This window comes from Barbatula barbatula, assembly GCF_947034865.1.
Source record: "Barbatula barbatula genome assembly, chromosome: 7".
Lineage (NCBI taxonomy): Eukaryota > Metazoa > Chordata > Actinopteri > Cypriniformes > Nemacheilidae > Barbatula > Barbatula barbatula.
The window spans coordinates 23,069,083-23,092,255 of record NC_136770.1 but is presented as its reverse complement, the minus strand read 5'-3'; the positions used below and the strand labels follow the sequence as shown (position 1 = coordinate 23,092,255).

At 39.9% G+C, this 23,173-nt stretch overlaps 2 protein-coding genes across 2 annotated transcripts; both read left to right on the top strand.

Moving 5' to 3' along the window:
* Positions 1 to 673: 673 nt before the first annotated feature.
* cttnbp2nla (CTTNBP2 N-terminal like a) lies at positions 674 to 14,690 on the top strand. The gene is made up of 5 exons (XM_079460490.1): positions 674 to 1,098; positions 4,074 to 4,181; positions 11,050 to 11,307; positions 11,580 to 11,687; positions 11,826 to 14,690. Exons 1-5 carry the CDS (start codon positions 1,084 to 1,086, stop codon positions 12,903 to 12,905), a joined length of 1,569 nt encoding a protein of 522 aa, XP_079316616.1. The 5' UTR covers positions 674 to 1,083; the 3' UTR covers positions 12,906 to 14,690.
* Positions 14,691 to 15,176: 486 nt separating this feature from the next.
* On the top strand, positions 15,177 to 22,876 carry wnt2ba (wingless-type MMTV integration site family, member 2Ba). The gene is made up of 5 exons (XM_079459528.1): positions 15,177 to 15,606; positions 19,031 to 19,251; positions 20,291 to 20,568; positions 20,757 to 21,021; positions 21,310 to 22,876. The coding sequence occupies exons 1-5, from the start codon at positions 15,440 to 15,442 to the stop codon at positions 21,537 to 21,539; spliced, it is 1,161 nt and encodes a 386-aa protein (XP_079315654.1). The 5' UTR covers positions 15,177 to 15,439; the 3' UTR covers positions 21,540 to 22,876.
* The last annotated feature ends 297 nt before the right edge of the window (positions 22,877 to 23,173 follow it).

Genomic DNA, 23,173 nt, shown 5'->3' with positions numbered 1-23,173 from the left:
ATGGAGCAACCACTAGATTCCAGTATAGCCCTCTAAAGAAAAGATTGTGCATTTCCTAGCTGTTTAGATATTAGGATTTGTGGATTTTAGTCTACATTTCAAGTTTATGTCAATGTTTTGACACCTTTTAGATATTTTTGGTTAGATAAGGACCGAGTTTTGCATTATGATTACAGTCAAACATTAACATTTTGTTATAAAGGCAACACACGGAAAGCCTTTTTGTTACTTACTAGAGAATCTTATGGTCCTAATGACTATTTATGATATAGTTACTATAGATATTTCTACCCATTGAAAACAATAAGAACATTTCTTCTGGGTTTTTTTCAATTTCGTCAAATACTTTTAAATATATGTTTTCGATTTCGTCAAATACTTTTAAATATATTTTTTCAATTTCGTCAAATACTTTTAAATATATGTTTTCGATTTCGTCAAATGCTTTTAAATATATTTTTTCAATTTCGTCAAATACTTTTAAATAATTTTTTTCAATTTCTGACATTTTGACATACACGAATCGTATCCATAATATTTTGTTTTAATGACAAAAATTATTCAAACTTAGGCTTCATGTGACCCTGCGCAAACCGATTGCCCTATGACGTCATCGTGCCGCGAGAGAACACTAGAAACTGATAGAAACTTTCCACCTCTCGCGATACTTGCCAGAGGCAGATCGGACTGCGCAGCATTCCTCGCTCTACAGCCCTGGATGCTTACCTCAGCTCCAAATATGGTTAGCTTCACAACTCTCGTCTTAAAAACTAATTGTCGAGCGAACCCGAGGATCATACAACGAAACGTTGAGTTGAATAAACCTGGTCATCGGCATTCATCTGTTGATGACCAGAGAGGGCAGAAGATCGTGCTCGCTGCTGGACAAAGAATCTCGTTTTATAAAACTTTACCAGTCCCGCCTCCTGCCCATTGATTCCCGCTCCTATTGGTCAGCACGTCGACGCTCTTGTATTCCATTGGCTGTTGAGGATGTCTGTTTGGGTTTTTCGAGCAGCTGAACTTCACTGAAGCCCATCGGCTCTTCTCGATGTGCATTACAGAAAAACCATCAAACTTGGAATGGCACCCACGACGGTAAGATGTTTTCTCCTTTAAACGCGTTTCAAATCATGAAAAAAAGAAAAGACAGAGAAAACTAAACACAACACGAGCACGGGAACAAAAGAAAGCATTTCGCAGAAACTCGCAGGATGCCCGATTGTGTGACTTGTACGAGGAGTTAATGCTAGTGTTGTTTTTAAATAGCTATTTTTGTGAACAAAAAAACATACTAAAACACTACTTGTACTTTCTTTACGAAAAATCGCATTTTTTATTGACATCAGTTAAAGTTTGTGTTTTAAAGTCTCGTGCGCTGCCTACCTAGGCAACATTTTGAGGCATCACGCGCGTCCTAAGTTTACCTGAGTTAAGGTGATGCCCTGTAATAATGTACTTGCATTGAAGACCTATAACCCTAAACTATGAATGTTGAATTGCTCGCATGAATGCTGCATATACAGTATACTATACTTTGATATTGTATCAAATATTGTTGTCCATAAAGAAAAAATACATCAGTGTTTACTATAGTTAACTGTTCTAAATTGCATATTGTACACTATTGATGTATACTTTTATTCTGTAGTATTAAGAATGGTTAATTGATAAACTGTAGTGTACTTTAATATTTACCGTGGTAGGGTTTAAAACACTACTGTAATTTTATCGCAGTAGTTTACTATAGTAAATACTAAAGTTTACCCTACTACTGTACTGCTTTTCATGTGGTTTTATATCACAGTTTTTAGGAGATAAGTGATGTTTTGACCAAAAAAGCTGTCCAGATGTTGGCTGATTTTTAAGTGTTCAATAAACCGAATTGTATGTGTCATCTACTATTTTGCTTGATACTTTATGAAGTCTGTACTCGGATGTACTGTAACTGTAAATGGGCAGAGCAGTTAGCATCGACATGTTATTGACATGGGACCATCTGTTTTGTAGTTTACAAGCAGTTTGAGGATTAAATGTTTTATCCTCCGACATCTCGGGCGAGCTTGTACTTCAAGATGCTTCAGTTTAGCTCCGGGGAGAAATGTGAGAAGCATTTGCGCTGATGTTTAATGCTGTTGCCCCCTTTAATTCAGAAAAGCACGGGGAGTGTTAAAGAGGAAATTCCAAATTAGCCGACCATGAAGAACACTATGGGATAATCCAGAAGGGTGCTTGAAAGCAAGAACCGAAGCCTTGTTTTGAAGATCAGAAGATGCATAAAAAAGTTGTCATTTTCTTAATTTATCTATAGTATGTTTTTTAAAGAATGCTTTATAACCTTGCAGACTGGACGTCTTTTGTTAGTAAGGTCTGCTATTTATTTGTTTTTTAAATTCTTTCTTTTAAATATTTTCTTCTTATTCGATTTGGATTTTACGAAGGTTGTTAAATTAGCACATCTATAAAGTGTGGCTTTGCATCGGAACACGGTTTAAATGAGCACTGTTTTATCTGCTAAACCACAGACCACGAAAGCTTTAATGCATACCGTACTCAGGCGTGTAGCATGCACTTCCCATCAAACAACATTACACGGGTAATAAAAGAACAAGTTGTCCTAAAGTTCGCACAAAAAACTGACGCAAGATATTATTTTAATTCATGTAGAGAATGGAGTTCTGTTAAAGGGACAGGTCACCCTAAAATGAAAATTCTGTCTTCGTTTACTCACCTTTGAGTTGTTCGAATTCTGTATACATTTCTGTTTGGTTGAATGCAGAGAGAGATATTTGGTGCTTGTAACCAAACAGTTCTTGGCCAAGAAAAATACTTTATAAATTTGTTCTGTTGTTGAACTCAAAAGAAGATATTTTGAAGAATGTAGGAAAGCAAACAGTTGTGGGGCACTTTTCTCTACCATTGTCACTTTTCCCATTATGGGAGTCAATGAGGTCCAAGAAGTGTTTGGTTACAAGCATCAGAACAAAGACATGTATACAGATTTGGACCAACTCGAGGGTGAGGAAACTAGGAAATTTCACTTTTGGTTGAACTGTTCCTCTTTACAGCTGTGTCAGTAGTATGAGACGTCTGACGTGGAAGCTAGACGTCCAAGTTCTGTGTAGCGCAGATTTCATCTGGATCACAGTAGCTGGAAGGCGGTCGTCTCTGAGTATGTTATGTAACGTTTTGGTCTTCGTGGCTTCGTGAAGTGGAAACTTTGGCTGACCACACAGATCTAGACATGATATAGAAAAACCATTTAAAAGCAAAGTGGGGTCAGGCTGAAGAGATCTGGGTTTAGATTCATGTGATGACTCTTTACAGCTCTGGGTCAAAGCGTTCGTGTTGTGCACAGATGTATGGGAAAGTGAAATCTGATGCTTTTCATGCGCAATTACGACGTGTTTAGAAGCGAGCGCTAGGAAAGGAATTTCAGTCCGACTGCGACCCTGCCGACAACAAGCCACTCTTTCAGGCCGTCTGTCGATAGGCAGCGCTTCCAAAAATGCCACTTTAGCTTTGATGTTAACCGGTGACTCATATGAATAAAATGACAAAAATAACATCTGTGCTTAGATGTGTTTTGCTTTCTAGTGAACTGCTGTGTGTCTGTGAAATGCAAGAAGATATGAGGCGTGGATGAGTGTTTGGGTCGGGAACACAAAGACCCCCTTTCTCTTGCCTTACGCAAAGATATTAAACATTCGAGTATATATTGGAAAATCTTAAATAATATAACAATACTACAATATATTGAATGATACATAATGAATTAACGCTTTTCATTTTAATGTATGTTAATGTATTATTTAATGTAATACATTTTATTTTCCAGTATATTCCCATATATTTTTGTTTCGTAGAGTTTCTTATATTCCCAGATATACCACCAAAGGGCTAGTTCATCCAAGCACTCGCTTTACAGATTTATTCATTTGTAATTATGAATTGCCCTTTAAATAGAGTTAACTTCATGCAACCTACAGGACTGATCATAAAGACTGATTTCAGGTCTGATCTTTAGCAGTTTACCTGTTTGCTCACTGTTTTGTTGCGCGTTTTGTTTGCAGGAGTCCAGACTGAATGTGGAGGATTTGAGTAAAAAAGAGCTTCTGTTGCTCTTCAGCGTTATGGAAGGAGAGCTGGAGGCTCGAGACTTTGTCATACAGGCACTCAGGGTTTGTACTCCATTTCTTTATATTATAGCTTCTTTATATTTTAGATCTAAGATCATTCAATGTATTTGAATTTGTTTACACTGTCAAATCACACAGGTAAATTGCTGGCGTGTGTAATCTTACCTAGAAGATTGATTCAATCAGTGATTTCTAATCATTGTTCATTTTAAACACAATAAAACCCTTATTGACCATAAGTAGTGCACTTGTGAGAAGGTTTAACACTTCACATAGCACGCTAGATACCCAAGAGAGACATTATAACCGAAACACTCAATGAAATCCAGATGTATGTCTGGCTTATAGTTCAATTCGGCACACAAGCATCTACAAATTCATAACAATAAAAGCATAGGTTGTTAATAGCTATAAATTGACAAGGGTCTCTTTACATTTTTTTAATCTTTATGTTTAAAATGATGCCGTTTGTTGGTTTGACATGCAACAAAAACATTGCAGTTTTCAGAAAAGTCATGAAAAATCTAATCCAAATGATAAACAAGTAAATAAAATGCCGAATCGACAGGTTGTTTACCGTCCCAATTGAAAGCAGAATAAACAAAGTGTTTGTGAAATACACATCCAAAACATCCTGTTTGAACTTTAGTATCCTGCGGTTGACTACATTCCAAACTCATTGCTTTCTTGCATCCATCAGGCTGTAATTACACCAGACTGGACTTTATTTTTCATCAGGCCCTTTTCTCTTGAACTATTTTATTGTTTGTCTATTTTGGGTCTCATCTCACACTCCTGATGGACTACAGGTTTCTAAGCGTAGACAATTTACAGCAGGCTGGATGAAACTTGTGTACCACAAATGAGATGAAACATCTTTCAGCATCATTCAATTTTTTTTATCATATACCATGATAATACAATGGTTTAGAGTTTTTCCTGGCTCAATATGAGGCGGAGGTGGTGCCATCCTTATCTTATGCACACAACAAAACACTATTATTTTGTTATAATAGGCAGTTATTCTTACCTTACTTCTTGACTGACTTAGATTCGTTTGGCGAATCATCCGTCTAATCCCCTCCTTTCCGCCTGCCTACTCTGATCTGATCGGCCAGATGGTCTAGTCTGCAGTGATTGGTCTACCGCGAACGAGCAGGGCAGTCCTAGCAAAACGTAGGCGGGAACTACATGTTGTGACATAATCCGTGGCGGTTCGCGAACCGGTCTTGGACACGACTCGTTTGCGTGATTCAGAGTCGACTCCTTTCTTTCCAAGCCAATAACTCTGTTATTCATTCATATCTTTGGCTTTACAACTTTGCAGACTGCTTACATTCACACATGGAACATTACACACTGCTTGAAATGTAATTTCCATGATCTCGTAATATTTACTCTTTAAGTACTTGTTGGTGTATTATTCTCATAGCATATATTGTTGGTTTTAAAAAAACAAGTTGATCTTTTTAAATGCTTTACATTGTGAAATGCCCAACACAGAAAGGCAATGAGTTACATTAAGTAAAGAACACAAGATATGTCTTTTCACTTTTAAAAAAAGTGTTCAACTTGGGTGAATATAAAATAGTGGGAGTCGAGAATCGGAGTCAACTCCAAAAATCCCGGAACCGAACACCCCTAACTCTTCAGCGTCAGCGCCTCACAGGGTTGGCGGAATTCAACCAGAGTAAACGCAGTGTGTTTTGTGAAAACACCCCGACATCATTTTGGTGAGAGACTGAGGCGACACGAAATTGGACGGAGGCGGCCGCCTCCAAGTTTTCTATGCGGGAAAACCCTGTACCTTGGATTAACTTGGTATGGTACTACTGTATATGGTAATCATGCTAATACCACAAAACTGGTAAGGAACACGTCCAGATCCTATTTGACCACAAATAAAATAAGTAATAAATTATATTTTGATCAAACCAAAATAAAGCCTTTTTAGGGCCATTATTTTGCACTTTATGAGTGCTTTTCACACACATTTCCTTCAGTCTACCATCAGCTTTAGGTTTTATTTCAGTGCGGTGTGTTGGTTTGGTGGTAAATCTCAGCACCTCCACTCTCAGATTATGTGTTTAGTGATAAATCTTTTTGTCTGAACAGATGTTATCTCTGCATTCCTGTTTTTGAAAGCATTGGGCAGAGGCTTTGTGTGCAACACAAGGGAATGTTTAAGAGCCATTTACCATTTTTTTTTAAAACACTGTTAAGTCATTTATGTCACTACTTAAGTAGATTGCATATTGAACCCGACTGCATGTTTCTGTAAATCTGTGTGGTTTTTGAGGGCAGTGTTCAGGCATGCTGGGATTACAATCTCTGTCACTCATTGCCCACTTTGAATAAGGTCATTAAGGCATGACTTCTCTCTCTCTCTCTCTCTCGCTCTCTCTCTCTCTCTCTCTCTCTCTCTCTCTCACCAGTCTCTCTTTATTATTTTTTTTGTGTTCCTGTTTGTCATTGGGCATGCTAATGTTAATCAGACATCAAACCATGTCTATTATTAAGTGCGCTTTTGAAAAACTGAAGTGAATCTAATGGCGATTTGCTCAAATAATTGTTCCCATACTCAATGCCCCTCAGCAGCTATTGACTTTTTTCATCATGACTAACAAGTTAATAAACTCCATGGCCAGCAAGAATGTTTTCCAGCTTTATTACTAGCAAGTGGAGTTTATAAGAGAGAAAAGTATCTACATGTGCTTTGTTCTTATTTGAAATTAAAGACCTGATGTGGATGAGTTTGAAAGTGCAGGTGACTCAGTGAAGACAGTGTTTTGCTATCTTGCTCTAACAGATAGACACACATTGATGTTGTTTTAAGGCACCAGCATGGCTGACTTATTTTAAGCCATTAGTAGGGTTAATTTACCCATGACCCCCACCCCATAATTGCTCAGGCTTTTATCCTAAACGCACATAGACACAGGTCTGAGGACATCTCGCAGACTTCCATTGTTTTCATACCAGGCTAAGAATATTTAAACCAGGCCCCTATCGGGTTTGTCTCATAGTTGATGAAGGTTTAAAGTTGTATGTAGGGTTATGAAAATTGGCTGATGATTAATTGTCTAATTAATCATCGCGATTCTGATTATTTAAACTGATTAATTGTCTGTTTTTGGGCTTTGTCAATTAATTGCCTGCTTTGTGGTTTTGCTGATTAATTATATGTTTTTTGGGGGGGGGGGGGGCTTTGACGATAAATTGTCTACTTTATGTTTTTTTTATTTTATTAATTGCCTGCGTTGTGGTTTTGCCGATTAGTTATATGTTTTTTTGGGGGGAGGCTTTGACGATTAATTGTCTACTTTATGGGTTTTTTTATTTATTAATTGTCTGTTTTGGGGTTTTGCTAATTAATTGCCTGCTTTGTGGTTTTGCCGATTAATTTTATGGTTTTGGAGGGGGCTTTGACGATTAATTGTCTACTTTATGGTTTTTTTTTTTTTATTAATTGTCTGTTTTGGGGTTTTGCCAATTAATTGCCTGCTTTGTGGTTTGGCTATTAATTATATGGTTTTTGGGGGGGCTTTGACGATTAATTGTCTACTTTATGGGTTTTTTTTTTTAATTAATTGTCTGTTTTGGGGTTTTGCCAATTAATTGCCTGCTTTGTGGTTTGGCTATTAATTATATGGTTTTTGGGGGGGCTTTGACGATTAATTGTCTACTTTATGGGTTTTGTTGATGAATTGTCTGTTTTGGGGTTTTGCCAATGATTTGCCTGCTTTGTGGTTTTGACGATTAAATGTCTGTTTTTTGGGGGGCTTTGACTACTAATTGTCTGCTTTATGGTTTTACGATTAATTGCCTGTTTTGGGGGTTTTGCGATTGTGTTGATTAGTTGTCTGTTTTAGTGCTTTGCCGGTAATGTCGATTAATTGTCTGTTTTAGGGCTTTGCCGATCATTGCAATTAATTGTCTGTTTGTGAGGTTTTTTTGAGAAAACCAATTAATTGTCTGTTTTTTTGGGGGGGGCTTTGGCGATTAATTGTTTGTTTTAGGGTTTTGACGATTTAGGCAATTCATTGTCTGTTTTAGGTGCTTTGACATATTATTCTCATACATTTTTGAATCAGCTTTGAAATTACCATATTGTTCTGAATTTAAGAATATGTTTAACTTTCTCTTAAAAAATTGTGTCATCATATATTGAAGGTCTAGGCTTTTACACGTCAATAATACAGGCGCCAAATATGAAACGAGTTTGATCAGGAGTGAATTGAAGCCACCATTAAAATGCTATCAGTCATAGAAAACCTAGTCCGTTTTTTCTCGTTTGCAAAACTACAATAACACTTTACTTCTATGTTAAAGAGACCGGGTAAAGAGAAATCCGATATTTTTTTCTAAACACATCATAAATGTTAGAAATACATTGCTGAAAAACTTTACAAAGATTCAGAAGTATATAGCACTGAATTGTGGAGTTAAAACGTTTAAACGTTTTTCACCAATTCTGTGTTCAGGATTTTCTGGCCGGGCCTAAAACGGTTACTCGATGACGAAAGGGTCGTCCGAGCATCCATCGCCCCGCCCCTAGATGTATCTGACAGTTGAGAAACGGTATCATAAAAACAGCCGCTTTCCCGCGAGTGGGCGTGGTTTCAGTGGCGACAGCCGACACGCCCCCAGTGATTGAGTCCTGCCACTTTTACCAGTATTGTCATACTTGAGTTATAATATACAGTATACACAATACAACTACACTACAGCTCCCCCTGTGTCTCCTATAGAGATGTGCAATAATTGTGATGATCTGAAACCATCGCCATGAGACGATTATTGAATATTCGTAACAGCCCTAGTTGTATGTCTGTGATTTGTATGTCGTGCTCATGAAGGGTTCGAATCCAGTCCGTGTCATGTTTTGATTTCATATCTCCCAACGCTCCCAACATTAATATTCAGAATCTGAAATCCCTTAAACAATAAAGAAATATAGTGTTCATTTGACCCATTATGTAATAGTATCTAGATGGTTATCCTCAAGCTGTGTAGTGCAGAAACGCCTTTCCTTATTTCACTCACAGGATGTTTCGGGAACAGGGAATTTAAGTTTAGTCATTTCCAGTTTATCACGTGTTGTGGCCTCAGTGACGACTAGAAAACCCACCGTCGTGCCAAATTTTGTGTAAAACTATTTTGAAAATCCAAGACAGATCCAAGCTGTTGAATGTTTAAAGCTGTCTGTGGTGAGACGTGTATATGATGCTAGTTTTTTTCAGGATAATTGATGTTACATACAGTACATGTTGTTACATTAAAATGAAGTCTTTACAGATTCATGAAATCATTATTCTCCCGGGTTTCTGTAATGAACTTCAGTAGGAATGTGCGTTTCAGCAGCCCACCTCTGACTCCCCCATAGACAAAACTACATCTCCTCTCTCCTGCCTCACCCCTTCTGCTTCAGAGACTCACTGTTTATCTGTTCTAGCGTCAGTGTCACATGGTTAGTAAGAGGAAAAGTTTCTGATTTGTTCTCATTTGTCACGTTCATCTCGGCAGAGGTGTGTGTTTTTTTTAAGTTTGAAAATGTACCCAATTTATCGTCCAAACAATGAAAGTGAACAGTGACTACATTTGTCCCCAGTCCCAACTGCTTTTATTATGTGAATCTGATCATTTTAATAATATGATGCTTTAATCCACTTTTGTTTGACATGAAATTGTTTTTAATTTGTGAGAGAGCTAGACGTGCTGTTTTATGTTGATGGAGTGAAGCTTTGGGTGGACGTGCATTGAAACACGTTTTACGGTACTCGCTCATGCATTTACTTTAGCAGATAGACATGCGTGTTATGGCACGAACTTGTTAGAGCAGATTTTATAGTAGTTTTCATGCTTGTAGTGCACCAATCTGAACTCGCTGCACCCCATCTGACGTCTATGCTTAAACGAATAGTTCACCCATAAATGAAAATCTTGTGATCATTTGCTCACCCTTCAGATGTTACAAACCTGTATACATTTCTTTGTTGTGCTGAACACAAATGAAAACATATTTTAATAAAGTTTGTAACTAAGCCGTTTTGGGTCACCATCGACTTCCATAGCAGGACAAAAGACTACTGTAGGAGTCAATGGTGACTCAAAATCTTAATTGTTTTCATAATTTCACTTCAGTTTACTGCATAAAGAAATGCAATGTTCAGTTGGCCTTGTTTCCCGACAGGTCACTTGAGTTTGTTTGGATCAGAGTTATTTCAGATGAATGTATTAAATTCCCAGCTGGAAGTTTTTTTGGTGTCCAGTTCCCTTCGTGGACCCTCTCTCAAACGTAAAGATTGTTTCGGCCGTCTAAGGGGCCCGTATTTAAAACAAACAGCAGAAACTGAGCAGAGACACATATATACTTGAAGCCTTAGAGAATGGTTTATGTTGCTTTTGGCAGGGTCATATGCTCTGTAACATCACATTTCCTGTTTAGAAAGCAAGTGTGCGTGTGTGTGTGTGAGAGAGAGAGAGAGAGAGAGAGAGAGAGGACTGCAGATGCAGGATTGTAAGAGTTATGGTCTCAAATTAAACTTACAAAATTCCTAATGCCATGATACAGTATTTTGTGAAATCAAAAGTAAAAAAGTTAATATCTTTAGACATTTTGGGTCATCTGTTAATGTGTTCATAGTTGTGACGTGGCAAGCATTACAGTCTCTAAGATACAATATTATTTAAAAACATCAATTTTTCATGTTATATCTTCTTTAAACATTTGTTTCAACTTAGCATTTATGTTGCTCAGTGTTTAGAGCCTGACGCTAGCTGATCCCAGGGGATTGCACATAGTAGGAAACAAACGTATAATACAGTGCAATGTAAGTCGCTTTGGATAAATGTAACTTGAATGAGCAAGCATCCAAGCAAAACAGTTATCCGTTTGTCATTTTCACAGGCCCAGCACAGAGACTCTTACATGTGGGAGCGTTATGGTAAATACAGCCTGAGCGATCCCTTCCTGGCTCTGCAGAGGGACAGCGAGACCCTGCAGAACTTCGGTCGGGGCAGAGGGGATGGAGGGAGTTCCTCCCAGAAACGGCAGGCGGCTCGCGCAGACCCTCTGGCGGTGCTGAAGCTGGTGGTGGGACACTGCAGAAGGATGCAGGAGAAGATGCTGAAGCAGTTGGCAGCTGCGGAGACAAGACACAGGAGGGTGAGTATATTGGATAAAACAAGAAGATTCAGTTTGATAGCGCGTTTCACCGTGTGCTAAAATTCCAGAAATATGAATATAATTCATATACATACAGCTGCATTCAATATTATGTGCTTCTAAAACATGATACTGAGGCTTAACCCCTCTGACTCTCAACTTATATTTAAAAATGATGTGTCACAGTAAATAGCAGGTCAAGGAGAGATTAGACGTTTGAAGGCTAATGCTGTCTCTACATGTGATTCTGTCTCCCCGTGTGGTGGTTTCAGGTCATTGCAGATCTGGAGGAAGAGAAGAGAAAGCATGCTGAAGATGCCGCAGAAGGAGATGATGTCACGTACATTCTTGAGAAGGAGAGAGAGCGCCTCCTACAGCAGGTATGAATGCTGACCTATGGGCCATGTCTATGATCTACAGCCGTGGGTATTTTCAGTTTTTATATATGGTATCATGTGTAGGTAAAATGATAAGATTTTGATAATGATATATATATATTCATTTTTATTTCTTTTTAGTTGGAGTTTGAAAAGGCAAAGACGTCTCGTATCGAGAGGGAGAAAAAACGGCTCCACGATCAGTTAGAAGACCAGCGTGTCCAGCATAAACATCTCATGACGGCACTGAGTCGAGAATGTAAACGCTCCGGCTCCCGCGCCCACGAAGAGTCCCAGCGCGCCACCGAGCTCTGCCACCGCCTGGAGCAGGAACGATCCGCCAGTCAGGCCCTGAAGGCGGAGCTGGAGGAGGAGAAGAAGCGGGCCATGCAAATGGAAGCGAGGAGAGAGGAGCTACTGGCCGAATTCGATACGGAGCGAGAGCAGCTCAGCCTGAGGTTACGGAAGGAGGAGGCGCACTGCAGGGAGCTGCAGGAGGAGATGGAGAGGTCGAGGAGACAGATGAGCGCTGGCAAGATGAACGGACATCATGTTCCTACAGAGGATGATGCCTGTGTTGATGTTCTAGAAAATCAATCATTGAGCAGCACGCAGAACACATTGACCAATGGGAGCTCGCCGTCCAATCCTCAAGCCCACAGCCCTTCCGCCAGCAACACAGAGTGTTCAATTCAAAGCACGATATTGGAACAATCACCAGACATGTCTAGTCTACAAGCTGTGTATCAGGCCGGCATCCACCAGCGCTTCCACGCAGCACGTCACAAGTTCCAAGGCACCCTCGATGAAGACATAACCGCTTCTCCTCCTCCCTGCGACGCCGATGCGATATCTCCGTCAGACTGCGTCTCTTCTAAGCACACGGCACGCAATACAGTCACCCAAGCCCTGAATCGCTTCGCCGCTCACCAGGGCTCCAGCAAACCCGGCGCACCCAACACTTCCCCTTTCGGCACGGATTACCGCACGCTCTCCCAATCTGGCGTAATGTCTCCGACCATAATGTCTCCCACCATTTCCAGAGCAGAAAGAGGGACCCCGCCCCCAATCCCACCCAAGAAGCCTGGCCTCGCCGAGACTCCGCCCTCTCCGGCCTCTCTTAGAGCCGCTCGCCCGGCACAAATGACGGCCGGTTGCGGACGCAGCAGCAGCCACGAGAACAGCAAGGAACCAGACTTTGTGTTGTCATCTAGTGGCTAGCAAGCACAGATTGTCGTGAATGTGACGCCCATGAACTTGTCAAACACTGTTTATCTTTTTTTTTAAGTATTTAGTTTTTTTATCTTTACAGAAAATTCTGAATATATATTTTTACGATATTATATCTCATGGGTGTACGCATGGTATTTTCCATTATATCATCAGGTGCATGTTGACTATGTGCATGAATTAAAAAATATTACACGTTATGTATTTTACCACACACTTCATGAATAAATCACGAATGACCGGTTTTCATGAATAGATTGATATATATTTCTGGCCAATATTTATATATACATGATACTTCACTCAGCCTAGTTTATACACTGTACTGTATATTTAACAGATCGCATGTGCAAACAATCAGCCTAAATATTCACTTACTCTAAAACATGTTTTATTAAGTTTTCTGTTTATCTTACGCTCTTTTCTGTTGCTGACAATTTCGATTTTTCTCAAAACATGCATTTACAATGTTATACTTTTAAAGTTATTGCCCGAACCCGGCCAGCAGGGGGCATCGGTTGGTTAATTTACCTTAACATCATTCTCAGAATACAGAACACTATCCCACCACCCTCTGCATACTTCACAGCATACCCTGTACACTGCCTACTTAATGCAAAAATAAAGACAATTAAGTTGTATTTTACTGTACAGAGGTCATTACTCAAAACATTTTGCCGAATGCTGTCAATGAACATCAAGTATCCAAGAGAGATGAATGTCATGTAAAGCTTGTGAAAAATGTGTGTGCATCAAGTCATCCATGTGAGACTAACAGGATCGGGGATCACAGTTTAACCAGCCAGGAGCCTCTCCCTAAATCCTCTCTTTATGTGTGTGTGGCCCGGGAAACACGGAGGCAAACACGCATGAAGTATGTGCCACTCTGCCCCCGGTCACAGTGGTCTTACCAGGTTTCAATCAAGCGCAAACTGGCAGCTTATTCAGTGCGGAACATTTAAAGCAAGATTAACCTCCCCGTTATTATGAATGCTTGCATATTTATTTGTTGGCTCAATGGTGTGGTTTATTTCAGACAAGAGGTTTCCTCTGTAGACGTCCGATGTGTCAATACGTGGTCGGGTGGACGCAGCTAATTAACATTCCTGTTTGGGACAGTGGGTCGAGGTTGCGAGGCCAACGGGGACGCATGCCTGGCCTGGTGAAATCTCTCTCCCTCACACGGCTGTAATCACAAGTTTCTGTCTCTGGGAGAGAGGGAGGCAGTGACCTCCTCTTAGAAACAAGAGGACATGTCAGTGGACATCCTGGGTCCTGACTCTGGGTACCAAAGGGTTAGGCGTTCTCGTCATAAACCATTGGAGACATCATCAAAATAAAGGATTGGATGTGATGTCAATTTTGATGCCCTTTGAATTGTGATCTGAAATCATTTTGACAATAAACCATGCAGTGCTGCATTACGGTGATCTTTACTGATTCAATAAGATTTGCTCAGTTCATCCAAAAAATAAAATTCTGTCATGGTTTACTCGCCCTCTTGTCATTTCAAAGCTGTATCTGACTTTCTTTTATCCGCAGACCACAAAAGAAGATGTTCTTGGTAACCGAACAGCACTGGTCCTCATTCACTTCTATCGGACACAAAAGCAATGCAAGCGAATGTGTGCCGGTCACCCACATTCTTCAAAATATCTGTATTCTGCGGATATATTTATATTACTACAATAACCTGCCTCCTGTTCCTGTATGGGTCACATGTAACAAAATGAGGACACAAATATAATAAAAACACAATATTGTGTATTCACAAGTCTTTAGATGTCATGATGTTGTTTGATATCATAATGTTCAGATCGATGTTTTAGTAACAAATTGATCTCATATTGTGCAAATTTCTTTTTAATAATTAGTGCAAGAAAAAGCAAAGCTGTTGACCGGAACACTTTTTATGTTTGTTTGCTTGTCCACAGCTTTTCATCTTCCAACTTAAACACATTTCATAAGCTTGCTCGGTTTTAATGAACATGTTACATCCCAAAATATGTAAGCATGGCACATCACTGCTGATAGTATTTACCATTACATTATAGACTGCAGAGTTTGGATGGATGGATGGATGGATGGATGGATGGATGGATGGATGGATGATGTGGTGCAAAGGTCTTTTTTGATCCGGGCCATCAGGAAGGCGCTCATTCATTCCGTCTCCTCGTGCTGATTTGATCCAATGAAAACACAGAGACATATCGCCCCCACCCCATCCCATCCAGATATTCCTCTGATCTGATACTGTCGGACAGATACTGTACCTCCACCGACCGGACCGGACACATTTGGGAACCGTGAATGGGAAACAACGTGCAAAATAGCATTTTCTGCAAAGGAAGATTTGGATACAGACAGCTTTGAATAGTTTATACGGATGTCCTTTTATTTTCTTAGAGTCACTTAACATGAAAAAACTTTAAATAACGGATCATAAAACACTTCAGTGTTTTTAAACTTCGGACATTGTTTTCTTTATATTACTCACTGACTGATTCAAGCCTGCTCTCTGAAACATGCGAGAGTTTGATGGAGGTGGACGCGCGTCGGTGGGGTTCGAGGACAGGCGCGCGCGTACCGGATTTCTATCGCACCATCGACCGACCGGCAACACTCACCGGATCCACCTTCCGTTTATCTTGCTGCTGCTCATGTTCACTCCCAGTGTGGACTCATCTTGGTGGTAGGTGTCTTTTAAGTGCGTATTTAAAGTGGGGCAATTTTAAAGACATGACAAGTCACACGCTAAAAAACCAAACAGAAAACATCTCAGAAAGTCTTATTGGTTTAATGGAAACGGTCTCTGTGGGTCTCTACACTGGTAATGTTAGTGGATGGAAACCAATAGAAAACCACTAGAATGGAAACCAATAGAAAACCACTAGAATGGAAACCAATAGAAAACCAATTAGAATGGAAACCAATAGAAAACCAATTAGAATGGAAACCAATAGAAAACCACTAGAATGGAAACCAATAGAAAACCAATTAGAATGGAAACCAATAGAAAACCACTAGAATGGAAACCAATAGAAAACCACTAGAATGGAAACCAATAGAAAACCAATAAGAATGGAAACCAATAGAAAACCAATTAGAATGGAAATCAATAGAAAACCATTAGAATAGAAACCAATAGAATTGATATTGTTTTTCCCAGCAGGTGTATTTTCAGAAACTCACAAAAGATGAATGACGTGGGTCGTATGTAATTCACGTTACTCAAAATATGAATGTAGATTTAGCAATCTCAAAACATTTCATTTAAGAATTTTATTTCACATTAAAAAACTACAAAGGCTAGTAGTAATTTACTGTGGTTTTGAAACCTTGACTCTTTCAAACCTCGGTAAACCTTGAAAGCGGTATTCAGCCCGTGCCTGATCAGACCTCAATGCATTCCAGTCAATCACACGTATTCATAAATTCAATCTTTATTAATAAAACGTACAGAAGATACTTTGTTTCGCATCATTTCATGCTGTTAAAATGCTATAACGTGTTTTTATAAGAGGTGGACTGGACTCCGTCGGGGTCGATCGATCCGTGTCGTGTCAGTCCGAGAGTATTTGGAAAGACTTTATTTCAAGACTTTAGAATATTGTAACGTTTGGTTGAAATGTATTGTTTTGTTATTTTGAGAACGATATGAACAATACATTTTAATAATTATTGTAAAATGAAGAGTTTGGTTCCAAAATGAGAGAACTCTTAAAATCATGTTTTTTTATTGTGCATTCCAATAAATATAAATCAAACAGCAGGTGGTTTGTTTTGACTTGAGACATAATAACTCAAAAATACAGTCCCAGTAGGCGACTGTAAATTACTGTAGTGTTCACTATGGGGCTATTTTGTTTAATTTAAGTAGCAACTCAACAAATGTTTCTCCCACAATTGCAGAAGGATGAGACTATTGTATAACACGAATGAGATTGGGAGACATATTTACATCTTCAATGGCCGAACATTGACTTCTTATTGCAGACTTGACGAATCTGAGCTCAGTTTGTGACATCCTGAAACTCGAATCTAAATCTGTAATCATGAGACACTTTTTCTTAGGAGGAAAGGCATTTCTCTCTCTGTAATCTCAATGACGTTGTCCAATTTAACCAGATATTACAGAGATCTCTGTGATTTTTCTTTCTCACGGGTTTGTAATAACAGAGTAGAAGTGTAAAGAAAACATGTTAACATCAGAGCAGTTGTTAGTAAAGACAGAGTGTCATTGATCATCATATAACAGGCCTCGTCTGGCACTCTTGTGTTCACACGTCAGATGACATTACTTGTTAAAGGGTCAAAGACGCGATGTGACATCAGTTACGTGACTTGGAAACGCATTGCTTTTCATCACCGCCGTGTTTGTTCTTTCCTGAACGTTTTATAACGCCAGACATGCTGACACAACGGCAGACTTCTCTCTGAACAAAATCTCTAATTGCAGCATTGGTCATTTCCCCACCGTGTCTCAGAGGAAGCAATATCAACACGGTCATACGGCTCACACCACACCGCGGTCCGCGGCCTGTAAGCCCACAGCTGAGCAAACACCGTCACCACAGACTGCGCTCGTTCTTGATACTCTGAATCAAACGCACTCGATAAGATAACAATACCGTATTTCGTGAATGGTTTATCGTTTTTATCATCTCTGTTGAAATAATAATAGCCTACGTATGGCCCCTTTAAAGGCAGCGTGGCGGCATGCCCAAATGATAAATATCTCGTAGTTTCGACGGTAATTTATACGGTCGTGAGGATTGCTGTCATCGTTGCAATCAACTCCCAAATATAGCCTTTTCTGGCTCTATATGAGCCTATAGAGAGAGTTTAGAAAAGTAGTGTATGGGTAAAAAAAGTTGCCCAAAGTCGGCTGTATGGTGGAGTACGACGCGAGACGAACATGGACGGTACGGTTTCAGGCATGGCGCCGGTATGAGAAGTTGGCGGTATGATAACATTCTGCAAAGTTTTGCTTTGTGTTGCAATTAAAACACAACAATGTGTTATTTTCAAATGTCTGCGTATACAAACAACAACTTTTCAACTGGACACAAATACATTTTATTTTTAACGTTCATAGAACATATATGTCAGGTAAAAATAAAGCCTTAAAACGATGATAAATGTGTTGTTGTCATAGCACATATATGTCTATATATATATTGTTATTTTGAAAACGATATGAACAATACATTATACAATGATTCATTGTGTTAGGTAAGTATATACACAAAGAGTTTGGTTCCAAAATGAGATAACTCTTAAAATCATGTTTTTTATTGTGCATTCCAATAAATATAAATCAAACAGCAGTTGGTTTGTTTTGATTTGAGACATAATAACTTGAAAATAGAGCTTACTAACACAATAAAACTATAAAAACATGTTAACATAATAAAAAAACATTTTGGAACCAAACTTCAAATACAACAATGGAACAAATGGAACGTATTTTGTTCTCTGGCAATGTGAAGTATAACTTTTGTTTTTGTGGCTATAAAAAATCTGCCCCGAGCTCAGGTCCAGTGTCATTGGTTTCAGACGTTGTATTGCCAGGTCGGAAATGGAACATTTCAGAAATCCGAGTTGTCTGGAACGCAGCATGTGCTGTATGTTTGTGTGAGTACGTCACGGTGAGAGAGAGGAACACGGGACATCCATAAGAGGAGTGGAAATTGTTAAAGAGGTTCTTATTGAGCGGACAAACCAAACACGAGCGATTGCATAATGAGATCCGGAAAGGAGACAATGAGCACGGCGTACATCTTGTTGAGTGTGTGTTTGCGTGTTACACCTGAACACAAGGATTTGATCGACTGTTGGAAAGGAAAAGAGCGTCTAACTGAATCCGCAACCATAACAAAAGCATCAGTACCAGACAGGTGTCCCACATGAGGGTCGGACAATAAAGTATTACAATATTTTACTTCATAATATAAAGCATGCATATTTTCACAACCATCAATATTTTGATGTACAAGAACTCATACAACCATGTCAAACAGGGTCTCCAACAATGCATTGTGCCATGGTGGTTGGGCTGCGTGCGTCACGTTGTTGCATGAGAAAATGAAGTCTATCGATGTGTGTTTCCACAGGTATATTGGTGCGTTGGGTGCTCGGGTCATATGTGACAACATTCCAGGTCTGGTAAACAAGCAGAGACAGCTGTGCCAGAGACACCCGGACCTCATGCTGTCCATTGGAGAGGGAGCCAAAGAGTGGATCCGGGAATGCCAACACCAGTTCCGACATCATCGCTGGAACTGCAGCACGCTGGAGCGAGACCACACTGTGTTTGGCCGCGTCATGCTGCGCAGTCAGTGTTTGCTTTAAATACCCTTATATAATGCTCTGTGATTTACCATGGTATTTGTAGTAAAACTATGGTAATACAAATGGTAACCAATGCACCTAAAAACACGGTTACTTTACTTTCACTATAATATAACTATGGTTTTTGTAAAGATCATCCCTTGGGACATGCAATTGGAATACCCTCTAAAGATAGCCAAACACCATGTGAAGTGTACTTTGCAGGGCAATAGTGGACGTTTGGAATGCACCTATTGACATTTTCTTTGAAGAGCGGGCCAGATATCATTGCTTTCATATATAACACGCTTGATCTTCCTTGGAACATTTTCGGGAAAGTCACGCTGTGCAAATATGGATCATCAGGTTTTAGAGAAACGTCCATGCCCTCATCGATGCGGACACAAAATGGGTTGTTCTGAAACTATAAACCGTAACGAAACATTTGTAATAATAAAAAAACCGAAACGCAGAAGCGTTCACGACTTTGCACCTCACTGCATGTTGTTCAGTGGTGGGAAAGAAGGCTTTAAAGGTCTCGGCTTCCCGAGAAAAGGCGAAAGTCTGACACGGAGTGGATATTCTCCAAATACAAGTGGCTGGTCGGAGGGGGTTCTCTACAGGCTGATGTATAAACAGTAATAGAAGATGTAAATATTTGTGCAGAAGACTCTGGCAGACAGACAAAGCTTCTCTTTTTGACATATCACCCTCTGTTCTGGCTCGCTGCGCTAGCCGGAGGAGGGAAATCAGGCAAATAGGGGTCATTTTGGCAGAAAAACGCACCTCGAGGCTGTATGTGCAACCGACCAAAGAGAATAAAGGTGAAGGAGTGTCAGACTGAATCAGTCGCAAAAATCTAAGGTGGCCTCCCCAGCCGAGGGCTTTAAATCTGAGGATGATGTCAATGAGTTGATATAACAAAAGCAAAGATACGGTATTTCACACCGTACTAACATCCTTGTCCCTCTATTAAACACCGTAAAGAATTTAACGTAGTAAAGCACTATAGCGCATAACTTACGTCTGCTTTGCTCCATCAGGTAGCCGGGAAGCAGCATTCGTTTATGCCATTTCCTCTGCGGGCGTCGTCTACGCCATTACAAGAGCGTGCAGTCAAGGCGAGCTTAAAATCTGCAGCTGCGACACCCACATGAGAGGCAAGGCGAGCGACCAGGAGGGCGACTTTGACTGGGGCGGCTGCAGTGACAATATCAACTACGGTATCAAGTTTGCCAAAGCGTTTGTGGATGCCAGGGAGAGGATGGTGAAAGATGCCAGAGCGCTCATGAATCTGCACAATAACCGCTGCGGCAGAATGGTGAGTGACAAAGAAATAAGTTCGAAATTATATTTAGTTCAATTTATGAGTAACTCACATTACCGTAACGTTGATAAGCAAACACAACTAAAACGTTCGCTTTAGGTTATTGATGTTTCCAAATGTGTCCTTTTCTTCAAGTCTGGTTAAGGGGTCAAAGGTCACAGGTTGATTTATGTTGTCCTCAGGCGGTGAAGCGGTTTATGAAGACGGAGTGTAAGTGTCATGGAGTCAGCGGATCCTGCGCACTCAGGACGTGCTGGCTGGCCATGTCGGATTTCAGGAGAACGGGCGACTACCTGAGAAAGAAATACAACACAGCCGCGGAGGTCACGATGAACCAGCATGGTACAGGCCTAATGGTTGCAGGACGATATTTTAAAGGAACTGCCAAAAATGATCTAATATACGTCGAGAACTCGCCCGACTATTGCCTAATGGACCGATCGGCAGGTAAAGATTCCCGAACATTGTTGTTATAGAACCCAAATGGAAATGAGGTCAAAATAAGCATTTGTTCTCTTTTAATGGTCGTTTTATTTTCCTTGTCATTGTATGAACAAAGGTCAAGTCTTAAATATCTTATGGTACATTGTGTTTCGAACGATTGTTCCCGTAAATGAAAGTATAGTGGGTGGGCGAAACGCATAAAACCTGTCAAGAATGTGTCCACATTATTTCTCTCCAGAAACGATATTTAACTTTCAGAAAAAGCCCAAATCCTCTCTGTCTTTATTTCAGGATCTCTTGGTACGGCGGGTCGTGTGTGCAACAAGTCGTCCAGGGGCATGGACAGCTGTGAGGTCATGTGCTGTGGGCGTGGCTACGACACCACCCGCGTAAAACGCGTGACCAAATGCGAGTGCAAGTTCAAGTGGTGCTGCGCCGTTGAATGCGTCGACTGCGAGGAAACAGTGGACATTCATACCTGTAAACCACACAAGAAACCCGATTGGCTCGATTTGACCTGAATGCCGTAACCATGGCCAATCAGCAGCCTTTGGTGCTTTTTCTTCTCAGGTGTGGCCCACTGCATGGGATACAACTATAACGCTCTGAATCCACTTGCAGAACCTTGAACTTCATTCACCTTCAATGATGTAAGCAGGGAGAAAGCAACTCTCGTTGGACAGCCGGGAGCTCTGGTCATCTCTGGACACAAGCGTTTTACTAATTTAAATGGTAAAACACCTTTATGTGTGCCTTTAAACATCAACATATGTTTTTGGGCAACTTAAGGGAAAGAACAGTGACGTACACGATCAGACTTCCAGCTTTACAAAGAATATAGCAATAAACAGTATTTCAGGCCAAGAACAATTCCATCAAAGTGGTCCAAAATTACACTTTGGGCTTTATATAAATATTGTGTAACAACGATAACTTTCCCCTTTTTTTCGGACCATCATTTTTAGAAACGAGAGATCACCAATTTATGACATCCCAGTGTTTTTGTATAGTTGAGAAATATATCTTTCATCACATGTTATCTTTTTAATACCCGAGCGCTTAAACATCCCTTTAAATATCAGCACTTTTGTTTGGTTTGGCGAGTTTGACGACTTTGCTTGTCTACGAATCTTGAAGGTTTTTCATTGATATATAACGTTTATTAAATAAAGAGTATGGGGAAAGCTCAAATGATTTAAGTAAAAGAGGCTTATCAATGACATCATTAAGCTTTCCAAAATGATAAGGTGTACTCTGATTGGCTGGCTCACACAATTTCTATTAGTCATGGTTGAAAACGACTCGCAAGGCCAGTTTAAGCAACACAGACAAAGATCTCTTTGAATGTTTGTCCCCATGTCAAACACTCACTAAATGCCAAATCAGAGAACACCCTACTGAGATTCATCCGTAAAAATAGTCAGGTTGGCGTGGCTTACATTCTTCGCCATTCATTTTGCTGTTCTGAAGGAAGCACATTGGTGTGACAACACGGTTTCTATATTTGGTAAGATGGATGAGTCCATTGAGGGTCTGGCTTGTCATGCCGGTTGACAATGTGTGTCCAAAACGGTGGCGCCATTAATCTAATTCACCTCGAAGCGTTGTCAGGTAGTATATTGTTTTTGTCAGGGTATGTACTTGACAAAAGAGGACATCAAGTAAAGCCTGAACTGGAATGAAAATGCTATACATGTAGGATCCTCAGGATCATTTTTCCATACCTTTCAAGAAGAATGAATGCAATATTATTCATGCAAACTTGCTACAAAACTGTATTTTGCCTTTCAAAGTGGTTTCTATTACAAATACTATTGTGAAGCATCAGCTGTTTGCCAGTAAAACCATTACAAACTTCATTTTCGTGGTGTGTTTTGGATCTTATTCCAGTAGGATTTACTGGTGTTCTATTGGTTCCCATCTGCATGATAACAACCCAACGCATTACCAGATAAGACCCAAAGACCATTATTGTTTCCATTAAAACTCCCATTATAACCATTAAACCCGTTAGAATGCGTGTAATGGTTTTTATCACTACTATTTTAATTCAGGTTTGCAGAATCACTTGACACTTGGTTGGTTTAAAGCATATTTTTGTCCACCAAAGCCAACATTCACTTCCATTTGGCACATGGCGAGTGTTCATTTTGGA

Bases quoted from the DNA above. Each gene is read 5' to 3' on its own strand.
- cttnbp2nla (XM_079460490.1), top strand. The intron at 11,308-11,579 runs GTGAGTATATTG...TGGTGGTTTCAG, and splicing joins CGGAGACAAGACACAGGAGG to GTCATTGCAGATCTGGAGGA. The intron at 11,688-11,825 runs GTATGAATGCTG...ATTTCTTTTTAG, and splicing joins GAGAGCGCCTCCTACAGCAG to TTGGAGTTTGAAAAGGCAAA.
- wnt2ba (XM_079459528.1), top strand. From the start codon at position 15,440: ATGCGAGAGTTTGATGGAGGTGGACGCGCGTCGGTGGGGTTCGAGGAC. The intron at 20,569-20,756 runs GTGAGTGACAAA...TGTTGTCCTCAG, and splicing joins ATAACCGCTGCGGCAGAATG to GCGGTGAAGCGGTTTATGAA. The intron at 21,022-21,309 runs GTAAAGATTCCC...TCTTTATTTCAG, and splicing joins CCTAATGGACCGATCGGCAG to GATCTCTTGGTACGGCGGGT.